Source organism: Bufo gargarizans, chromosome 3 (assembly GCF_014858855.1).
Source record: "Bufo gargarizans isolate SCDJY-AF-19 chromosome 3, ASM1485885v1, whole genome shotgun sequence".
NCBI lineage: Eukaryota > Metazoa > Chordata > Amphibia > Anura > Bufonidae > Bufo > Bufo gargarizans.
In genome coordinates, this window is record NC_058082.1 from 44,935,205 (window position 1) to 44,959,045 (window position 23,841).

Genomic DNA, 23,841 nt, shown 5'->3' on the forward strand with positions numbered 1-23,841 from the left:
GGAGATGCAGACAACACGCAGGCCATGTTTTTCCAGACCCAGCACAGTCGCGTGCATGAGCCCTAGGGCACACTACAAGGGGTCGTCTCACTGCAGCGAATGGCACTAAGGGCTCATGCACTCGACCGTATTCCCTCCGAGACATAAGGTCCGTGAGCAGGCCATATGTCCCGGAGCGGCACTGATCATGCGCATGGGAGCACACGGCATCATAGGTTACTATGATACTGTGCGCATCGGGCCGCCTGCTGGACTACTGGGCGCAAGTGATGAAAACGTAAAGTTTAAATGTAAAGTTTCAAGTGAAAAAAAAAAACGACATTAGGTATTGCCGCGTCCTTATCGACCGGCTCTATAAAAATATCAAATGATCCACCCAGTCACGTGAACGCCGTAAAATATTAAAGAATAGTGACAAAAAAAGCCATTTTGCGGTCACTTTGCCTCACAAAAAGTGTAATACCAAGTCATCAAAAAGTCTCATGCACCCCAAAATAGTACCAATGAAAAAGTCACCTCTTCCAGCAAAAAATGAGCCCCCACAATGAAAACCAATGGCATCCGTAAACCAATCCATCAAAATCTGTGCTGCAAAAGCCATATGGCGCTCCTTCCGTTCTAAGTCCTGCGATTACATTCAGCGGTCATTTGTGCCCCCGTCAACGAATGTTTATGTGGGAGCGGAACTGCGTGGCCGGGAGCCCAAGAGACCGGATCTAGCAGCGGGGATCAAGAAAGCATCACCCTCACCCTGGGTTGAGCAGGTCTGGGCCACTGTTTTAGTACTGGATAACCCCTTTAGGGCTCTTTCACACTTGCGTTGTTCTTTTCCGGCATAGAGTTCCGTCGTCGGGGCTCTATGCCGGAAGAATCCTGATCAGTTTTATCCTAATGCATTCTGAATGGAGTGAAATCCGTTCAGGATGCATCAGGATGTCTTCAGTTCCGGACCGGAACGTTTTTTGGCCGGAGAAAATACCGCAGCATGCTGTGCTTTTTGCTCCGGCCAAAAATCCTGAACACTTGCCGCAAGGCCGGATCCGGAATTAATGCCCATTGAAAGGCATTGATCCGGATCCGGCCTTAAGCTAAACGTCGTTTCTGCGCATTACCGGATCCGACGTTTAGCTTTTTCTGAATGGTTACCATGGCTGCCGGGACGCTAAAGTCGTGGCAGCCATGGTAAAGTGTAGTGGGGAGCGGGGGAGCAGCATACTTACCGTCCGTGCGGCTCCCGGGGCGCCCCACGCGCATGAATGACGTGATCACATGGATCACGTCATCCATGCGCATGGGGCGCTCCGACGTCATTCTGGAGCACCCCGGGAGCCGCACGGACAGTCTGAACACACATTGGGACCTCTACGATACGTCGCTGCAGTGCCGCCCATCACTTCAGTAATCTCCCTGATGTTTTTGCTCAAAATTGGGCAATTTTGACTAAACCTCTCACCTATTAATGAGGACTATATTTCTATTCTGTACCTAAAAGACTTATAGTCACAGGATTGACACTTTTTCTACATCCACAGATAGAAGTGCTACGCTCTGGCCCGGGAAGCCGGCAGGACATTGCGGGCTCTGGCCCGGGAAGCCGGCAGGACATTGCGGGCTCTGGCCCGGGAAGCCGGCAGGACATTGCGGGCTCTGGCCCGGGAAGCCGGCAGGACATTCTGGTATCTAATTAATCTGTGTTTATTCTGGGGTCTTTATTCTTGAATGTAGTCTGGGTCTGTAGTTATTCGAGGACCAGGTCTGAACACACATTGGGACCTCTACCATACGTCGCTGCAGTGCCGCCCATCACTTCAGTAATCTCCCTGATGTTTTTGTTCAAAATTGGGCAATTTTGACTAAACCTCTCACCTATAAATGAGGACTATATTTCTATTCTGTACCTAAAAGACTTATAGTCACAGGATTGACACTTTTTCTACATCCACAGATAGAAATGCTACTCTCTGGATTTGTGGACAGAAAAAATAAATAAAATTAGCAGCGTTTTCCAGTAACCACAAAAGACTAAGCAATTTAATTCACACACTGCGGAAAATATCCAGGCATAAACGGACCTCAATCCGCAGCATGTCAGCCTTTCTGGGATCGTCATCGCAGATTTCACTCTTCGCAGAGCAGATAAAACCTGCACATTTTGATGTAGATTTGCTGTAAAATTTGCATCGACCTACACAAGGGATTGTGTTCCGTCCCCTGCGGATATACCCTTTCCCCCGTTCCCTCCATCAATATCACGGCTCACGTGTGGCAGCACTTTTCACGTTCACATCATACTATAGACATATGGGCAATCAATGCCAGGGAGGAGCGCAACAGGAGACGATCGTCAGCCGAGGTGGTGAAATATCGATAGAGCAGCAAATTAAACAGTAAAGCAAGAAACACTCAACAACGATGCAGCTGTTATCAGGTTTCATAAGGGGATGGGGGGGGGGGGCAGATTGTGGGGGTTGTGTGTGCGCAAGTGTTTCCACATACCAAAATGAAAGGCGCCCAAGTCGTGGAAAATTAAATTTAGGGTCCATGAAAGCACGGAGACTGGATAATGAAGTTGTGTTATTCACCATGAGCTGCAGTACCCAAAAACAGCCACTACACGGTGCCTGGCGCTGTGGTGTCAAGGCTCTAGTTTGCTTCCTGAAACCGTGGCTGCAGAGAACAGCGGATCGGTGGGGGTGCCGGGTGTCAGGTGCAAACCGATGACCTATCCTAAGCACCGAGTGAAGCCGATGACCTATTCTAAGCACAGAGTGAAGCCGATGACCTATCCTAAGCACAGAGTGAAGCCGATGACCTATCCTAAGCACAGAGTGAAGCCGATGACCTATCCTAAGCACAGAGTGAAGCCGATGACCTATCCTAAGCACAGAGTGAAGCCGATGACCTAGGCACCGGCCATCCTCAAGAGCCTGGAGACGTGTCTCAAGTCCCTACATTCATAATACAGAGGAGCCAAGAAGGTTGTGGCTTCCAACCACCATAAAATGTGAAAGTGGCTCTGAACACGTGGTCCTGTCGTGGTCTCGTTCATGGATACCACTCATCGTCGCAAAACATAAGACTGGTAAAATGCAAACTGGTCAGATCCTTGCAGCTGGGAGGTCCGTCAGCAGCCTCCAGAGTCGGATCCGTGAAGAAGATCTCCGAGCCCCTGCACTCTGTTAGAGGAGTCTATAGTGAGCGGATGGAGCTATACACCGTTACCATGACAACAGAATAAAACATGTAACAGAGTTGTAACACATCACTGACAAATCCATTACATTCTTGCAAGAGAGTGAGAACGCTACGCTCCCCCGCAGGCGGTGTAACCCTTGCGGTAATGCCACTGAGACGCCAGCTTCCGTATCCATCCCCGCCAGCGAAATCTGCAGAGACTATTATTAGACACTGGCGGGTGGGAGCGGGAAGGACGACGGAGCTCAGTCCCTCTGTCAGGAATTCCCGAGAAGGATTAGGCTACTTTCACACTAATGTTTTTCCTTTCCGGCATTGAGTTCTGTCCTAGGGGCAAAATATCGGAAAATAACTGATCGGTTTTATCCTAATGCATTCTGAATGGAGAGCGATCCATCCAGGATGCATCAGTTCAGTCCCTCTTACGTTTTTTTGGGATGGAGAAAATACCGCAGCATGCTACAGTTCTCTGCGGCCAAAAATACTGAACGCCGGATCCGGCATTCATTTACATTGAAGCGTATTAGATGCAATAAATGTTCCGGCAAAACAAATCCGGTTTTCGGTCTGTGCATGCGCAGACCTTTAAAAATGAAAAAAAAAAAAAAATTATACCGAATCCGTTTTTCCGGATGACACTGAAGAGACGGATCCGGTATTTCAATGCATTTGTCAGACGGATCCGTCTGACAAATGCCATCAGTTTGCGTCTGGATTGCCAAATCCGGCAGGCAGTTCCGGCGATTTATATTGAGAAGTCATGGCAGATATGAGACCGATATGAGGGTGATCGGGATGAAGACGAGAAACCAACGTGAGAGGGCTGGGGATGAAGACGAGAAACCAACGTGAGAGGGCTGGGGATGAAGACGAGAAACCGACGTGAGAGGGCTGGGGATGAAGAAAAGAGACTGACGTGAGAGGGCTGGGGATGAAGAAAAGAGACTGACGTGAGAGGGCTGGGGGATGAAGAAAAGAGACTGACGTGAGAGGGCTGGGGGATGAAGAAAAGAGACTGACGTGAGAGGGCTGGGGGATGAAGAAAAGAGACTGACGTGAGGGCTGGGGATGAAAAAGACCGACCGACATGAGAGGGCTGGGGATGAAGAAAAGAGACTCAAGTGAGGGCTGGGGATGAAGAAAAGAGACCCATGTGAGGGCTGGGGATGAAGAAAAGAGACCCATGTGAGGGCTGGGGATGAAGAAAAGAGACCCATGTGAGGGCTGGGGATGAAGAAAAGAGACCCATGTGAGGGCTGGGGATGAAGAAAAGAGACCCATGTGAGGGCTGGGGATGAAGAAAAGAGACTCATGTGAGGGCTGGGGATGAAGAAAAGAGACCCATGTGAGGGCTGGGGATGAAGAAAAGAGACTCATGTGAGGGCTGGGGATGAAGAAAAGAGACCCATGTGAGGGCTGGGGATGAAGAAAAGAGACCCATGTGAGGGCTGGGGATGAAGAAAAGAGACCCATGTGAGGGCTGGGGATGAAGAAAAGAGACTCATGTGAGGGCTGGGGATGAAGAAAAGAGACCCATGTGAGGGCTGGGGATGAAGAAAAGAGACCCATGTGAGGGCTGGGGATGAAGAAAAGAGACCCATGTGAGGGCTGGGGATGAAGATGAGAGACCGCAGTGAGAGGGCTGGGGATGAATAAGCCCAGTTTCACGTGTGCAGCAGCGATCAGTCTGAGGAGTTCTCCGGATCCGGCATTGCCGGATACCACCGCCTTCCCACCAGATCCCACCGACTATAACGGGGTCTGGCAGAGATCCGGCCCCTAATACACCAGAAATCAGCCAGACAAAAACCGCTGAAGGACAGACGCCGGTTACTTGAGGAAGGGCATAGACAGGAAGGAAAGTGCAGTGCGACACTGAAGAAACAAAGGGATGATAGGAGGTGAAAGAGCAGAACCTAAAGAGAGAAGACTGAAGGGGAACTAAGAAAACAAACAGCTCCTTTAAGAAGTCTTTCAAGGCTCATTGATATGAAGAGAGAGCCGCCGGTGTAATACTCGCTTCCTGTGGGCCGCACACCAGGACGGGACGGTATAAATCATTCCACTGCAGAGGCATTAACATTCCAGACCAGCTCTGTGTCTAGATGAGATCAGGAGGACTGCAGCCAGGATGAGGAGCCTATAGGGGGCTTAACCCTTCACAGCACAGATAATCTACCTAATCACCAGCAAGTAGCTCCCCCTCTTACTGCCAAGACCGTTCTGACCCGTCAAGGACCTCTAAAGGTGTCCTGCGGGATCTGGCACACAGGTAGGTGGTGCTGGTCACACATGATTCCAGGGCCTAAGGTTTCCAGCAGAACTTTGCCCATTACCTCTGCAGGCTTGTCTTCTACCCATAGTACATCCTGGTGCCACCCAGATCTCAGCTCAGACCCCAAAATGTTAGTCAGACCTTAGATCAGACCCCCAATGTTATTTAGACCTTAGATCAGTCCCCCAATGTTATTTAGACCTGGGATCAGACCCCCAATGTTATTTAGACCTGGGATCAGACCCCCAATGTTATTTAGACCTGGGATCAGACCCCCAATGTTATTTAGACCTGGGATCAGACCCCCAATGTTATTTAGACCTGGGATCAAACCCCCAATGTTATTTAGACCTGGGATCAGACCCCCAATGTTATTTAGACCTGGGATCAGACCCCCAATGTTATTTAGACCTGGGATCAGACCCCCAATGTTATTTAGACCTGGGATCAGACCCCCAATGTTATTTAGACCTGGGATCAAACCCCCAATGTTATTTAGACCTGGGATCAGACCCCCAATGTTATTTAGACCTGGGATCAGACCCCCAATGTTATTTAGACCTGGGATCAGACCCCCAATGTTATTTAGACCTGGGATCAGACCCCCAATGTTATTTAGACCTGGGATCAGACCCCCAATGTTATTTAGACCTGGGATCAGACCACCCAGTGTTAAATCAGACCTCATATCATTCCCCCCAATGTTAATCAGACCACAGATCAGACAAAAATAAAAATATAAAATCAACTCGCCTCTCCTGTTCGGGACGCCGCACTCTTCCTGCCACGCTGTGCTGTGATCTGACGTCGCACAGAGTGAGGTCACAGAGCACACCTACACCCTCACGCTGCATGCAGGTCACAGCACAGTGTCCGCAGACAACTAGGGAGCGGCGAGTAAAGAGCCAGCACAGGGAGCGATTTATTCACTGCTCCCTGGTCCTCCAGTTCCATAATGAAAGCGATCATTAGTATTCGCCCATAAGACGCACTGACATTAACCCCCTCCCCACACACACTTTTTTGGGGGGAAAGAAATGCATCTTATAGGGTAAAAAATACAATATATAATAAAAGGTATCACTATCCGCCATGATGCTGCCAACAAACAAAAGGCCGGAAAGATAAGCGACTACCAGTCAACTTTTTGCTGCTCACCTGAAAAAACAAAACTGATCTTTTATCTGGATGAACGCTTTGACCCACTGGACTGCCATGACCTCAACATTATACTGGAGGTGAATACTGTTAAATCTACGATAAGCAAATATCAATCAGATGCAAACAAACCCGTGACACCTTCACAAGCGAGTTCATGATTGTGCACAGGTACGGCTCCACGCCACGCTGGGTGCCCGAATGAGGCACTGGCATTCAGCTCCGTACTCTGCCTGCGCCTGGGTACATGCTGTTCTTAATGTATTAAGAAAGTGATGGCATTTAGTGAGAGATCAGCACATTGTGCGGCCGACCTTACAAAGAACACAACGTTCTCCGCATTCCAGCTCAGCAAAACCTCTCAGCCGGGCAGGAACAGAACAAAAAGGGAAAATACCAACAGCAGGAAGACCTGCCCGCCCTCCATAACTGTAGGGCATAAAGGACAAATGCTTTACTACATACCAGGACCGGCTCCCTGCGAGGACCAGGTGTGCAGAGCTGGCAGTCATAGTCCGAGGGGTTAAAGAGGACCCTCTCCTGACATGTCTGGCTTAGTAACTACTTGCTCCATAATTCTAATTTCTATGACTATGTTGAGCCATTTCTCTATTACTCCTACTAGAAGTTTACAAATGAATTGCCAGCAGTCTGCAATTAAGGTCCGCCTGGGTGTTACCAGTGTGGGTGGGAGGGGTTTGCAGTCTGACACTGACTGCACCGATTGGATAGTGTCAGACTGCTCAGGGACACGCCCCTGAGGGATGTTACTGCACTGGGTTATAAGAAAAGATGTTCCAACACTTATTACTTGGGAAATGTAAGGACTTAGTAAAAAAGACATGTCAGGAGAGGTGACAGGTCCTCTTTAAACCGTCGATGACCACTGTGTGAGCACAGTCTGCTACCTGTGGCTTTCCAGCTGCTCTGCTTCAGGAAGAAGTTAAACTGTCTCTCTAGTGCCACCTATTGGGGGTACCTTCTCTAAGTCAGAGACTACTTTTGGGTATTGTACCTCTTGGCGAGAAAAGTACAATCCTGCCTTTGTGAAATACTGCCCCAGTTGCTGGTGGGATGATCTGGGAAGCCATCGCATAAGACAGTCAGTCGCCCCTAGTAGTGATAAGAGGGACAATAATCGCTAGGTAATATGTGCCGCCACATGTGTTCCTCTCATCGCAGGGCTGCCAAGTGGAATATTTCAGCAGGATAATGTTCTCTCCCCTGGCTCTCCCCTAGCCAGGCCAGAGGCCGCCCCCCATCCCCTAGCCAGGCCAGAGGCCGCCCCCCATCCCCTAGCCAGGCCAGAGGCCGCCCCCCATCCCCTAGCCAGGCCAGAGGCCGCCCCCCATCCCCTAGCCAGGCCAGAGGCCGCCCCCCATCCCCTAGCCAGGCCAGAGGCCGCCCCCCATCCCCTAGCCAGGCCAGAAGACGCCCCCCATCCCCTAGCCAGGCCAGAGGCCGCCCCCCATCCCCTAGCCAGGCCAGAGGCCGCCTCCCATCCCCTAGCCAGGCCAGAGGCCGTATCTCATCTTGCATCCAGGGTAGAGGCCGTATCTCATCTCCTACCCAGGCTAGAGGTGGCCTATGGGGTCCTAGAGCCTCCTTTTAATTGTACAGTTTCCCCAATAAACTTCTCCTTTTTTCCCACTAATAATGTTACTGATTCATTTAATTCCTGGTGCAGGATTTTTTCTGCGTCGATAAGAGCAGCTCTCTTCCAAGAATAAGCAGAACTCAGAGGAAAGCTACGTCCAGTAGAAATTCACTTTTACTTCTTCCTGGAGGACACGTTTTTCTCGTGAAGCATCGCTACACCAATCTGGAGGTTTACAGCTGCTGTGACACCATGACCTCGAGCATTCCCTGGAAGTGAGGCTGACTGCAGTGGGTCTTTAGGATTTTAAAAAAAAACCTGTAAATGGCCAATTCTAAATGGGAATTTTAACCCCTAAAGAACCCAATGACTCTGTTTTTAACTCTATGCCTCCCAGGAGCTATTACTTTTATTTTTCCGTTCACATACGATTACAAGGGCTTGTTATTTGTGGGACAAGTTGCACTTTATAATAGCGCCATTTAATATTGTAGTGAGAAACTGGACAAAAAAATTAAAAAATTCCAAGTGGGGTGGAGTTGGAAAATGAAAAAATAAAAATGCTATTCCACCATAGTATAATGGGTTTCGTTTTCACAGCGTTCCCTATGCGATAAAGCTGAGCTATTTCTTTCATTCTCTGGGACAATACGATTACAGCGATACCACATTTTTATAGTTTTTCTTATTTTAATACTTAAACATTAAAAACGAATTATTTGTTTACATCACCATATTCTGCCCATCATTACTTTATTATATTTACGTCTATACAGCTGTGTGAGGGCTCATTTTTTGCAGGGCGAGCTGTAGTTTATTAAGGACTTATTTTTTTTAGGGGAGGGCAGGTGAAGCAATGGAAAACAGCAGATTAGACATTTAGATTTTTTAATGTCGCTCACCATACGGTATTTTAAAAGTATGGGCATCTTGTAATGCGGCAATGATATTGAGCTTTATTTTTAAATACTCTTCATTCCCATTTGTTTTAGCACTTATTTTAAGCACCCCTAGGGGACTTTAACATCGCCTGTTCCCTTCTTCCATAGACTGCAATAATTTACCATTGCAGCCTATGGGATTTTCACTAAGTTCCGATCAGGCCCTCGGGCTCCCTTTGTTTTTCACTATGGCATACCTCAGAGCCTTCAGAATTCCCAAGGCTGCCATAGCAAGCCAAAGGCTCCCTCGATCTCAGCACAGTATTTGCCGCTTGGTCCTCGGGAGCACAGAGCTCCCAGAGAAACTCTGCTCTGATGCCGTGGGGGGCAACTTACCACTGCATTTGAGGGGTTAAAAGGTCCATAACCGGCGTGTGTAGAACAGCAGGCTTCTGACGCCCACTCAGCTCCCAAATGGACGCCATCTTTAAAATCCTGACTTGAGCTGTCCATGTACAATGCATGTCCAGAAGGGTGTATACAATAAGGCCACTATTCACGTCACAAAGAAGGTAGGATTAAACCTCATATTCCCTCTGAACAGAAGATGACGTTTTTGCAACCCAACCTCCACAACAAGACTTCAGTTACATGGTTCAGGCAGTTATGCGCCCCCTACGCTAAGGAACTTTGCACAAAAGGGCAGACCCCGAATAGAATTGCCAGTATCATTGGTAGTATAGTGGTGGGCATAGTGGTCTGCCAAGCAGTTGACCTGGGTTCGACTGTCGGCCAACTAACCGCTCTCTCAAGTAGGCGTTGGTGATAGTGGTCTTTCAAACATTTGACCTTGGTTCACTCCTCGGCCAAAGAACTGCTCCCCTGAAAATAACGATGTCCATTCACATGTGCTGGATGTACAATATGGCAGTCATTTCTACTGAAGTCACCGGCCACCACCGCCAAACACTTCTGCTGTATAGACCCATCACCCCTTCCTTCTTACCTGCATAGGTCATGTTTTTTGGATTTCCGTAGGGAGCCCCTGGCTGGACAGGGCTATAAACCGGATTCATGGTGGAAGACGGGAATCTCTGCAAGAAAACAAGAAACACAATGAAATAAATAAGGATAATGGAACAATGCACACAAGAATTCACGGAACACATCTAGCCACAAAGCCTGGCGGGCCAACAAGAACCTGGCAGGGGCATGACGGGCACTGGTGATCACCATGTCTAGTCCTCTTTTGCCGAGTCTCAGAATTCCAGAACATCTCAAGGCACGGCGGTGGAGGACTCAGCCTTCTAGTCAATATTAGAGGAAAATAAATAAATGCACTCGCTCCTCTCCGAGATTTATGGGAAATCCTGAAGAGCCGCGGTTGATCCATGAAACACTGCGGCAGCTCTGCTGACTGTGGATAAGGGGATATCTTAAGTGACATCAGAAGACCTAATCATACTGTGTGCAGAGCGTGGCAGAGGAGATAAGGTTCTCCTCACCATACAGCTGGACGGGGGCACCTGCACTGATCTCCTAAGATCTCTGCTGTGAGGTCACCTGAGGACACCCTGTGACCCGGCGGCCATCTGCATGCCTTCCCAGATAAAAGCGGATGTCAAAAGGGCAGCGAGGATAACCAGCAAATAAAAATAAGGAAAATAAAGCAAGACTCAATGATTGTTTATGCTGGGAATAAAGAAGCCTGGTCTTCACAGATGGCGTCCTAACTCCTTCAACGTAGAAGTTACCACCAGGTCTGAACAACGGACAGGACAATGACACCGACCTCCTCGTGAGGGAAACTGTATATATGACGAATGGCGTGATTTACACTGCGCTGGAGAAGGGAGATCTCATCAGACGCCAATGACGCGGCAGTGTCACTATCACAAGTTACACTATTTTCGTTCAGAAAGTTGTGCCTTTTTTAGTTGGTATGCCAGACATCGTCCATCATACACTAGAGTGACGGTACCGTGCGGGCAAGTGATCGAAGTAACAATGATCACCTCGGGGTTACAGGCAGGTATTATTATAGGCAGTATTATAGTAGTTATAGTGTTGTACATAGGAGCAGTATTATAGTAGTTATATTCTTGTACATAGGAGCAGTATTATAGCAGTTATATTCCTGTACATAGGAGCAGTATTATAGTAGTTATATTCCTGTACATAGGAGGCAGTATTATAGTAGTTATATTTTTGTACATAGGAGGCAGTATTATAGTAGTTATATTCTTGTACATAGGAGGCAGTATTATAGTAGTTATATTCTTGTACATAGGAGCAGTATTATAGTAGTTATATTCTTGTACATAGGAGCAGTATTATAGTAGTTATAGTCTTGTACATAGGAGCAGTATTATAGTAGTTATATTCTTGTACATAGGAGGCAGTATTATAGTAGTTATATTCTTGTACATAGGAGGCAGTATTATAGTAGTTATATTCTTGTACATAGGAGCAGTATTATAGTAGTTATATTCTTGTACATAGGAGGCAGTATTATAGTAGTTATATTCTTGTACATAGGGGTCAGTATTATAGTAGTTATATTCTTGTACATAGGAGCAGTATTATAGTAGTTATATTCTTGTACATAGGAGCAGTATTATAGTAGTTATATTGCTGTGCACTGGGGGCAGCATGGATAATCATGTAAGAATTTATTAAATGATGTACTTGCTGAATAGAGGATTTTTCTACTTTAGACACTAACGAATTAGGCTACTGTCACATTAGTGTTTTCAAGTCCGCTATGGAGATCCGACATAATACAACCGGATCCATTCATGACGGATGCACTCAGTTGTATTATGGTAACGGTAGCGTTTTTTGCAGATACATGACTGATCCGCAAAAAACGCTACATAAAAAGCGCTCCCAACAAGACCCCATGATTTACCTTTACATTCAATAAAAACAATTTATTCATCAGTATAAATGATTTTACAAGCATCAAAAGAGCATTCCCAGTACAATCACTCAGTCACTACACACATTTACACCATCATCATCCAACATGAGTCATTAGTGTCTGAACTGTAACGATTTTCTACTCGTCTAAATGAGTATTTATCACGCCTTAGTACACCGAGCCCTGTAGATGCAGTAACAGCGTTACCCTACGAATGGGGATGACGGATAAGCAGTCCACTATATAAGTAAATACACTTCTCTAGCGTCTGGCACATGAAGAGGAAAAAAAACAACAAAAAAACTTTGCATACTTTTAGAAAACTTGAATGATGAAGTGCTGCGGCAGAGAGAACACCCATCATCCAGCGGGCGCAGCTGGTCCCTTTAGTAGTCTAGGAATAGTCAGACATGCTGAGCCTAGTAACATGACAAGATGGATGGAAGAAGGAGGAAAACCAGCGAGCACCATTCAGGAAAAGATGGATGGCGGTGCGAATTTAAAGGGCCAGCAACCCTAAACTCTGCAGATTACAAAGGTGCAGCATTGGATATCATTCACACATGGCTGTAAACACGTAGACTTAAATGTCTCCAACAGTAGTTGTAATTGCCATTTAAAGGGGGTATACAGGTTGTGCCAAAATCCTGTGATCAGCTTTAAAGGGGATAGAACCGGCACTCAGAACATTGGGAATTCACGTGGGACCGAGATGTATGGTTAAAAGTTTTATTAAACAATATACCCTGTGAACACTGGGTTAAAAATACTTATAAAATAAGTTATACTTATATTAAATAAGCTATACTTTCGTGAGTCCTACACCAATTCTTGTAGCGTATGTGGCAAAACCACGTCTTTGTGATAGATGAATTTTTTGTCTTTCAGTACACGGCCATGCACCGCCGGGATGTATATCTCAGAGGTATTACGCCCAGACGCGTTTCAAGATGTCTGATCTCTTCTTCAGTGGGTAAACTTTTACAAGAATTGGTGTAGGACTCGCGAAAGTATAGCTGCTGAGATAGGTCTGTCGCGAGATCAGAGACGAGACTTGGACAGAACCGGAAACACCACAGCTACAGCGGAGAAAGGTGGAAGCGTGGGACGCCACGGCAGTAACCCTCCCGCGGGATGGCTACATTGAGACCACAGTGAGTACAAACAATTCTAAGACAAGTGGAGTTGCACCATATTGTTGAACAACAAAAACGATCTAAATAAGTGTGTAACACAGACCTGCTGGACAACTGAAACAATATCCAGTACACTCGGTATTTTGAGACAATTACAGCGGATGGACAATCTCGACACTAAGAAAAAACACCCGAACGAGCCAGCATTTGCATTGTGACATCTTTTATACAGTGTATTTATATTTTAGATTATACATTTGATTTGCATGCACGTACTATTTGCTATTTGTATACCGCATTGGGATACAATCAGCCCTGATTCACTTTGCCACAGACGGCTGCGATCCAACGAGTCGGACCCATTGGGGAAGATACGGATGCAGCTTTCCCTGGCATAGAGAATTACATGGGCAGTGTGTTCAAATAGATGTTTTTATTGTTCTATTTTATAAGTATTTTTTTAACCCAGTGTTCACAGGGTATATTGTTTAATAAAACTTTTAACCATACATCTCGGTCCCACGTGAATTCCCAATGTTCTGAGTGCCAGTTCTATTCCATATTCATATATCAATCAGAACTAGGGGTGTTTCTTTGAACCTGTGCACCGATCGTGATAAACCTGAGTGAGCCACCTGCTTAGTATCCATTATTCAGCTTTAAGGGGAACCTGTCACCGGGATTTTGGGTATAGAGCTGAGGACATGGGTTGCTAGATGGTCGCTAGCACATCCGCAATACCCAGTCCCCATAGCTCTGTGTGCTTTTATTTTGTAAAAAAAAAACAATTTGATACATATGCAAATTAACCTGAGATGAGCCAGGGACAGGACTCATCACAGGTTATTTTGCATATGTATCAAATTGGTTTTTTTTTACACAATAAAAGCACACAGAGCTATGGGGACTGGGTATTGCGGATGTGCTAGCGGCCATCTAGCTACCCATGTGCTCAGCTCTATACACAAAATCCCGGTGACCGCTTCCCTTTAAGAAGTTCCATAGATCAGCCTGGATGAGCCTTCCTCCTCCTGCACCAGCCTAACTCCGCCCACAGCAGTGATGTCACCACCTAGGCGGAGTTTATTACACTACCACCTCCTTCATACCGCCAATACAGGGGGAGCGGTAATATTATATTATTTATTTAGTTGTGAAATAAGAAAACACTATTCTCTATTTTGCACTAATTTATTGTTCACTGGATACAGTCTGTGGTGTAAAGTATGGCGGTTGTTTTATGTTTTCATACCATGGCTAGGCCAAGGGTACTATCTATATTTGGATGGAAACAGACTTTCCTGTATCTAAAATATTTATGACCCCCCCTTCCTCCTTCACATAAGATTACCATTGGCCAAACTCACCAAATCAATTTCGATTGTCTGAACAAACTCCAGATCAGAAGAGGTCAGTAAGTCCCATCGTCTGTGTGCGACTGGCGGGGGTCCTGTCAGCAGGAAGGACCCTCATCAATCACACACTGGTGGCCTAGTCAGGGGTGGGCAACCTGCGGCACTCCAGCCGAGGTGAAACTACAATTCCCAGCATTTATTTCTCTGAGAGTTCAGAGTAGAGAATAGCAAATATGCATGCTGGGAGTTGTAGTTTCACAACAGCTGGAGTGCCGCAGGAGGCCCACCCGTGGTCCTAGCCTAAAGGGTCCTGGAGATTTCAATGAATCCAACTATATCAGTCTGCACATGTAGAAAGGCTCAAGCCAAGCAGCAGGATAAAGGGGTATTTCAGGACTTCAATATTGATGGTCTATCCTCAGGATAGGACTTCAGTATCAGACCAGTGGGGGTCCAACGCTGCAGTACCTCCTAGTGCACACCGCGGCTGCTGCAGTACCTCCTAGTGCACACCGCGGCTGCTGCAGTACCTCCTAGTGCACACAGCGGCTGCTGCAGTACCTCCTAGTGCACACCGCGGCTGCTGCAGTACCTCCTAGTGCACACAGCGGCTGCTGCAGTACCTCCCAGTGCACACAGCGGCTGCTGCAGTACCTCCCAGTGCACACAGCGGCTGCTGCAGTACCTCCCAGTGCACACAGCGGCTGCTGCAGTACCTCCCAGTGCACACAGCGGCTGCTGCAGTACCTCCCAGTGCACACAGCGGCTGCTGCAGTACCTCCCAGTGCACACAGCGGCTGCTGCAGTACCTCCCAGTGCACACAGCGGCTGCTGCAGTACCTCCCAGTGCACACAGCGGCTGCTGCAGTACCTCCCAGTGCACACAGCGGCTGCTGCAGTACCTCCCAGTGCACACAGCGGCTGCTGCAGTACCTCCCAGTGCACACAGCGGCTGCTGCAGTACCTCCCAGTGCACACAGCGGCTGCTGCAGTACCTCCCAGTGCACACAGCGGCTGCTGCAGTACCTCCCAGTGCACACAGCGGCTGCTGCAGTACCTCCCAGTGCACACCGCGGCTGCTGCAGAACCTCCTAGTGCACACCTCGGCTGCTGCAGAACCTCCTAGTGCACACCTCGGCTGCTGCAGTACCTCCTAGTGCACACCTCGGCTGCTGCAGAAACTCCTAAAATGGTGTCTGGATGTGAAAATACGAAGGAGAAAATTCTTCCACTTTTTATCAGGCTGCATCCTTCCAAGGGACAACATACAGAAGGCGGATGGAGGTGACACACATTAAGCACAGGGGAGGGCGAGTATTTACATGGGATTCTGTGCATTGTCCCCGAGACGCCTGCACCTGGTAGGACATGAAACCCCCTGACACATAAGATGGATGGTGAAGATGATCTGCAGGAGCATCCTGATGGATAGCAGTGAGGGGACACTGCAGTACAGCCCAGCATGGCGGCACATACGCTGCACCACCCTGGGGAGAGAATCAGAATAAAAAGCAGGAAGCTGCAGAACACAAACTGGAGCAGCGACACGAGCGTGAGGTCCGCTCCTGACCTACTGCAGATACACAGAAAAAAATTACAAATCTAAGACACTGGCAGCTATCCTAACGGTTCAAGATTTCAGTTATTAAAGATTTTGCAACTCCTGTCAATGAACAGTAAAAAAAATAAAAAATAAAAATGTACAAGAATATAACTACTATGATACTGCTCCTATGTACAAGAATATAACTACTATAATACTGCTCCTATGTACAAGAATATAACTGCTATAATACTGCTCCTATGTACAAGAATATAACTACTATAATACTGCTCCTATGTACAAGAATATAACTGCTATAATACTGCTCCTATGTACAAGAATATAACTACTATAATACTGCTCCTATATACAAGAATATAAATACTATAATACTGCCTCCTATGTACAGGAATATAACTACTATAATACTGCCTCCTATGTACAAGAATATAACTACTATAATACTGCCTCCTATGTACAAGAATATTACTACTATAATACTGCTCCTATGTACAAGAATATAACTACTATAATACTGCCTCCTATGTACAAGAATATAACTACTATAATACTGCCTCCTATGTACAGGAATATAACTACTATAATACTGCCTCCTATGTACAAGAATATAACTACTATAATACTGCCTCCTATGTACAAGAATATTACTACTATAATACTGCTCCTATGTACAAGAATATAACTGCTATAATACTGCCTCCTATGTACAAGAATATAACTACTATAATACTGCTCCTATGTACAAGAATATAACTACTATAATACTGCCTCCTATGTACAAGAATATTACTACTATAATACTGCTCCTATGTACAAGAATATAACTGCTATAATACTGCCTCCTATGTACAAGAATATAACTACTATAATACTGCTCCTATGTACAAGAATATAACTACTATAATACTGCCTATAATAATACCTGCCTGTAACCCCGAGGTGATCATTGTTACTTTGATCACTTGCCCGCACGGTACCGTCACTCTAGTGTATGATGGACGATGTCTGGCATACCAACTAAAAAAGGCACAACTTTCTGAACGAAAATAGTGTAACTTCTGGGAAAAGCACCAAATGTATTAGACAGCGGAGGACTCAGTGCAATTCCTCATGTCCCCTGCTGGGGCGCTAGACTTGTTCACTACACATTAGAGCAGATGCCTAAACACTGCATCACCGTCAGTACACCGATGGTCTAACTTTCAGTAATTTAAGGCTTTTTTTCCCCACCAGCAATCTTATTAAAAGATATAAGTGGAAGGAAAGAGCTCTACAAAAGGAGGTCGATTTCCCTTTAAAAAAAGAGCGGAGAAAGGTTCTTGAAGAGGGAGCGGAGGGAGTCTGCAATACACCAATGACAAGAGACACAATCCTCTGCTGTAACCAAGCAACCGTGCATACACCAGACAGCGACCACCACACCGGGTGCGGAGCGAAGGACGCTCTCAGACAGCGATGATTAAATAATGACACCTTACTGTCTCCTAGCCAGAGATATGAGGGCGGCGTGTGATGGTGGGCACTGCCCCCGGGGGCGACGGCTCGTTAGAGATAATAACTAGATTAATAGCAATAAGGAAATTATTAAATAAAGTAAGATATTTAACAGGGTTTTACAGGATTACAACAGCGATGTGCAATTATTAGGACAGATCTTTGGGTTCAAGTTCCAGCTCCCCAATCAGCTGACAGAGGGGCCACAGTGAATGCTTCATCCCACTGGCAGTAAATGTGCCCGATTGTGAAAGGGACTGGGCTGCAATACCGGCCACGGCCACTAGAAGTATGGAGCTGTGCCTGGTAGTAAATGGGTGATAACTGTAATACCGGCCACAGCCACTAGTAGAAGTATGGAGCTGTGCCTGGTAGTAAATGGGAGAGAACTGCAATACCGACCACGGCCACTAGAAGAAGTATGGAGCTGTGCCTGGTAGTAAATGGGAAAGAACTGTAATACCGACCACTAGTAGTAGTATGGAGCTGTGCCTGGTAGTAAATGGGAGAGAACTGCAATACCGACCACGGCCACTAGAAGAAGTATGGAGCTGTGCCTGGTAGTAAATGGGAAAGAACTGTAATACCGACCACTAGTAGTAGTATGGAGCTGTGCCTGGTAGTAAATGGGAGAGAACTGCAATACCGACCACGGCCACTAGAAGAAGTATGGAGCTGTGCCTGGTAGTAAATGGGAGAGAACTGCAATACCGACCACTAGTAGTAGTATGGAGCTGTGCCTGGTAGTAAATGGGAAAGAACTGTAATACCGGCCACAACCACTAGTAGAAGTATGGAGCTGTGCCTGGTAGTAAATGGGAAAGAACTGTAATACCGGCCACAGCCATAAGTAGAAGTATGGAGCTGTGCCTGGTAGTAAATGAGAGAGAACTGCAATACCGGCCACAACCACTAGTAGAAGTATGGAGCTGTGCCTGGTAGTAAATGGGAGAGAACTGTAATACCGGCCACAGCCACTAGTAGTAGTATGGAGCTGTGCCTGGTAGTAAATGAGAGAGAACTGTAATACCGGCCACTAGTAGTAGTATGGAGCTGTGCCTGGTAGTAAATGGGAGAGAACTGTAATACCGACCACAGCCACTAGTAGCAGTATGGAGCTGTGCCTGGTAGTAAATGGGAGAGAACTGCAATACCGGCCACAGCCACTAGTAGTAGTATGAAGCTGTGCCTGGTAGTAAATGGGAGAGAACTGTAATACCGGCTACAACCACTAGTAGTAGTATGGAGCTGTGCCTGGTAGTAAATGAGAGAGAACTGTAATACCGGCCACTAGTAGTAGTATGGAGCTGTGCCTGGTAGTAAATGGGAGAGAACTGCAATACCGACCACAGCCACTAGTAGCAGTATGGAGCTGTGCCTGGTAGTAAATGGGAGAGAACTGCAATACCGACCACAGCCACTAGTAGCAGTATGGAGCTGTGCCTGGTAGTAAATGGGAGAGAACTGCAATACCGACCACAGCCACTAGTAGCAGTATGGAGCTGTGCCTGGTAGTAAATGGGAGAGAACTGTAATACCGGCCACAGCCACTAGTAGTAGTATGGAGCTGTGCCTGGTAGTAAATGGGAGAGAACTGTAATACAGGCCACGGCCACTAGTAGTAGTATGGAGCTGTGCCTGGTAGTAAATGGGAGAGAACTGTAATACAGGCCACGGCCACTAGTAGTAGTATGGAGATGCGCTCCCATCTCTATTGGACTTAGCAGGGAAAATGTATGTACATAATAAATACCAAGTAAAAAAAATAAAATAAAATAAAAGCCGCTATAAAAAAAAAAACATCTCGACTAATTTTTTTCACTTTTTTTTCAACAATAAATATGAAGGAGAACTTAAAGGGGCATTTCAAGGGAAAAATATTGATGACCTGTCCATAGGATGGGGGGTCCCAGGTGTTTGGCCCCCGGTCATCAATACCAGAAGCTTGGGAAACCACTTCAGAGGTCAGCAGCGTACAGCCGAGGGCGCTCTCCTCCTCCGCTCCGGAGGCCCTGGCAGTGCCCTGTGAGGCGCACACGCTGCCCGCCCTCATACCAGCCGGTGGCTGCTCCTACATCGTGTCCCCAGTGCTTGCAGGCGATCACTAAGTGGTGAACTATCCATCTGCTGACACCAGGGAGCTGCGGACATAGCGTGGAGACCAAGCTGGCAGCACGTGGAGATGGCGGTACGTGACCCCTAAGAATAGAACGGATATATAACCGAGAGAATGGAGGCGGAACGGACAAAAACTGCACCTGCCAACGCGACCGACTTAAAAGGAGCACTACACTTAGGCCTCATGCACACGACAGTATAAAAAGGGTTCCGTTGTTCCGTGATCCGGAAAACGGAAAAACGGACACAACAACGGTCGTGTGCATGAGGCCTTAAGTTGTCTGAATGGTGGATATCATTTTGGATGTCACGGTAACATCCACAATCATGTATCATGTAATCTAGTCATACACGTAGTAAATGCATACATGATGGATGTAGCCATGGCAACCAGATTAGCGCCTCTCATTTCGGCTAAGGCCACACAGCACTTCCCGCCTGCACACCGTACCTCAGAGTCAGAGGAAAAGTAAAGATTTCATACGTACAATGTCCGGCACCATCTTCTCAGCTATACCGCCATCTACTGCAGAGGCCCTGCTCCTCCGGACAAGCAGGCGGAAAGCCTAAAACTAGAGGATCACTACACAGAGACCAGGCTGCGGGGAGAGCGACCGAGCATGTGTGACCACCAGCACCAGGTGGCACCATACTACATAAGCAAATGTGCCCCAAGCACCGCCATACTATGTGGGTAAATGTATACCAGGTGGCACCAATAAATGTAAATGAATCCCAAGCAGCCCCATACTACATAAATACACAAGTTGGAGCCATACTACATAGGCAAATGTCCTCCAGGTGGCGCCATACTACATAGGCAAATGTCCTCCAGGTGGCGCCATACTACATAGGCAAATGTCCTCCAGGTGGCGCCATACTACATAGGCAAATGTCCTCCAGGTGGCGCCATACTACATAGGCAAATGTCCTCCAGGTGGCGCCATACTACATAGGCAAATGTCCTCCAGGTGGCGCCATACTACATAGGCAAATGTCCTCCAGGTGGCGCCATACTACATAGGCAAATGTCCTCCAGGTGGCGCCATACTACATAGGCAAATGTCCTCCAGGTGGCGCCATACTACATAGGCAAATGTCCTCCAGGTGGCGCCATACTACATAGGCAAATGTCCTCCAGGTGGCGCCATACTACATAGGCAAATGTCCTCCAGGTGGCGCCATACTACATAGGCAAATGTCCTCCAGGTGGCGCCATACTACATAGGCAAATGTCCTCCAGGTGGCGCCATACTACATAGGCAAATGTCCTCCAGGTGGCGCCATACTACATAGGCAAATGTCCTCCAGGTGGCGCCATACTACATAGGCAAATGTCCTCCAGGTGGCGCCATACTACATAAGGCAAATGTCCTCCAGGTGGCGCCATACTACATAAGCAAATGTCCTCCAGGTGGCCGCCATAAGAATGTCCTCCAGTGGCGCCATACTACATAGGCAAATGTCCTCCAGGTGGCGCCATACTACATAAGCAAATGTCCTCCAGGTGGCGCCATACTACATAAGCAAATGTCCTCCAGGTGGCGCCATACTATATAAGCAAATGTCCTCCAGGTGGCGCCATACTATATAAGCAAATGTCCTCCAGGTGGCGCCATACTATATAAGCAAATGTCCTCCAGGTGGCGCCATACTATATAAGCAAATGTACTCCAGGTAGAGCCATACTCCATAAGCAAATGTACTCCAGGTGGCACTATATTGTGTAAGTAAATGACCACCAGGTGGCGCCATACCGAGTAAAAGTCATAACTAACACGGGTTGGATTTTTAACATGAAATAGCAAACAAGCTTCATTTTTAGGATCTATCCCAGGGATACCCAACCTGCGAACCTCCAGCTGTTGCAAAACTACAATTCCCAGCTTGCCCTAACAACTGTAGGCTGTCCAAGCACGCTGGGAGTGGTAGTTCTGCAGCAGCTGGAGGGCCGCAGGTTGGTCATCCCTGATTGATCTATCCCATGAATGGTGGAGCACCCTTTCAAATTCTCCAGGCCAGAATGGCTTCCCTTATTTGACGTTAAAAACCTAATGAGGTGTGGGTGCCATGGCGGACTAGGTGCTGAGGGGGGGTCTTGGATTATGAGAAGTAATGAGCTGATGGGAAGGTGGAGCCATGGAGCAGAGAAATGGCCTCCCCGTGTAGACCCAGGTCTCAGGACCATAGGTCAGGAGCACAGCTCCATTTCCCAATCAATATTACCCATATCACGATCACTTCTATGGGAGCTGCAGAAACCGCATAGAACGCCCCACTCGGCTGTCTATGTATCAGCGCGCACCCCCAACCGCCGCTTACATGGCCGAGATGAGTGACCTGTGTGATGGCGGCACAGATAACGGCGTGGTATGGCACTTCTCTATAATGTAAGTGTGAAGATGTGACTACCAGGGAAGCTTCCATGACCGGGGGCGCAGCTTCCCCTAGGAAGGTTGTGTACTGACCTGGCGGAGAACCGGTTTCCCGGACGCACCGCGGTTTGTACCATTGCTGTATCTCAGCGCTATATGCGATTTAAGTTTTATTGATGGCTCCTCAAAAGTAAGGGTCTTTTTTTGTTGCCTCCAAGACCTCACCGATAAATGCCCTTTACAACGTGGCGATACGATTGCATCATATGGACTACGGCTCGTTAATCATTCAGGATGCGCTTACATAGCACGAAAAACAAAAAAACGGCAACTACTAGGCCCCCACACGAGTGGATAAGTGTGAAACGCGAGGAGACAAAGAAAATAGATTTTTTTTTCTAATCTTTGAGCTTATTGCGCCCTAATTTACATACACCGCCAAACAAAGAACATAAAAAACAATCTCGCCCTAAAACAAATTCTTATACTAGCACAAGAAAATAAAAAAGGGGGTGCTGAAATTAAAATGGATTTTTTTTTTTAGCTTGGCATTAAGGGGGCATCTGCATAGCGCCACCTGCTGTTTGTTCTTTTCCTCATTCTGTTTAGCTCAGTAACATCCTGAAGGTGGTCACACATGCTCAGTTTCATCCATCTACTGCCATCATCTACAGTTAAAAGCCGATAATTACTGATAGCGGGAGAGAGCTGCAGCAGACAGGGCACGCCCCATGTGCCATGATAGGGAGAGAGCTGCAGCAGACAGGACAAGCTTCATGAGCCGTGATAGGGAGAGAGATGCAGCAGACAGGACAAGCGTCATGAGCCGTGATAGGGAGAGAGATGCAGCAGACAGGACAAGCGTCATGAGCCGTGATAGGGAGAGAGATGCAGCAGACAGGACAGGCTTCATGAGCTGTGATAGGGAGAGAGCTGCAGCAGACAGGACAGGCTTCATGAGCTGTGATAGGGAGAGAGCTGCAGCAGACAGGACAAGCGTCATGAGCTGCGATAGAGAGATGCAGCAGACAGGACAAGCTGCATGAGCTGCGATAGAGAGATGCAGCAGACAGGACAAGCTGCATGAGCTGCGATAGAGAGAGAGCTGCAGCAGACAGGACAAGCTTCATGAGCAGCGATAGGTAGAGAGCTGCAGCAGACAGGGCAAGCTTCATGAGCAGTGATAGAGAGAGAGATGCAGCAGACAGGACAAGCTTCATGAGCCGTGATAGGTAGAGAGCTGCAGCAGACAGGACAAGCTTCATGAGCCGTGATAGGGAGAGAGATGCAGCAGACAGGACAAGCTTCATGAGCAGTGATAGGGAGAGAGATGCAGCAGACAGGACAAGCTTCATGAGCCGTGATAGGGAGAGAGATGCAGCAGACAGGACAAGCTTCATGAGCCGTGATAGGGAGAGAGATGCAGCAGACAGGACAAGCTTCATGAGCCGTGATAGGGAGAGAGATGCAGCAGACAGGACAAGCTTCATGAGCAGTGATAGAGAGAGAGATGCAGCAGACAGGACAAGCTTCATGAGCAGTGATAGAGAGAGAGCTGCAGCAGACAGGACAAGCTTCATGAGCAGTGATAGAGAGAGAGCTGCAGCAGACAGGACAAGCTTCATGAGCCGTGATAGGGAGAGAGATGCAGCAGACAGGACAAGCTTCATGAGCAGTGATAGAGAGAGCTGCAGCAGACAGGACAAGCTTCATGAGCCGTGATAGGGAGAGAGCTGCAGCAGACAGGACAAGCGTCATGAGCCGTGATAG

The 23,841-nt window shown here is 47.4% G+C and overlaps 1 protein-coding gene across 2 annotated transcripts in view; it reads right to left on the minus strand.

Annotated features, from left to right (window-relative positions):
* The window catches only part of FAM168A (family with sequence similarity 168 member A), a 70,225-nt gene that overhangs the window by 21,668 nt on the left and 24,716 nt on the right, over nt 1-23,841 (minus strand). For both annotated transcript variants that reach the window (XM_044288195.1, XM_044288194.1), the window contains exon 3: nt 10,113-10,200. In XM_044288195.1, coding sequence (XP_044144130.1) covers nt 10,113-10,182 — 70 coding nt within the window. In that variant the 5' untranslated portion in view covers nt 10,183-10,200. The remainder of the gene's footprint in view (nt 1-10,112; nt 10,201-23,841) is intronic.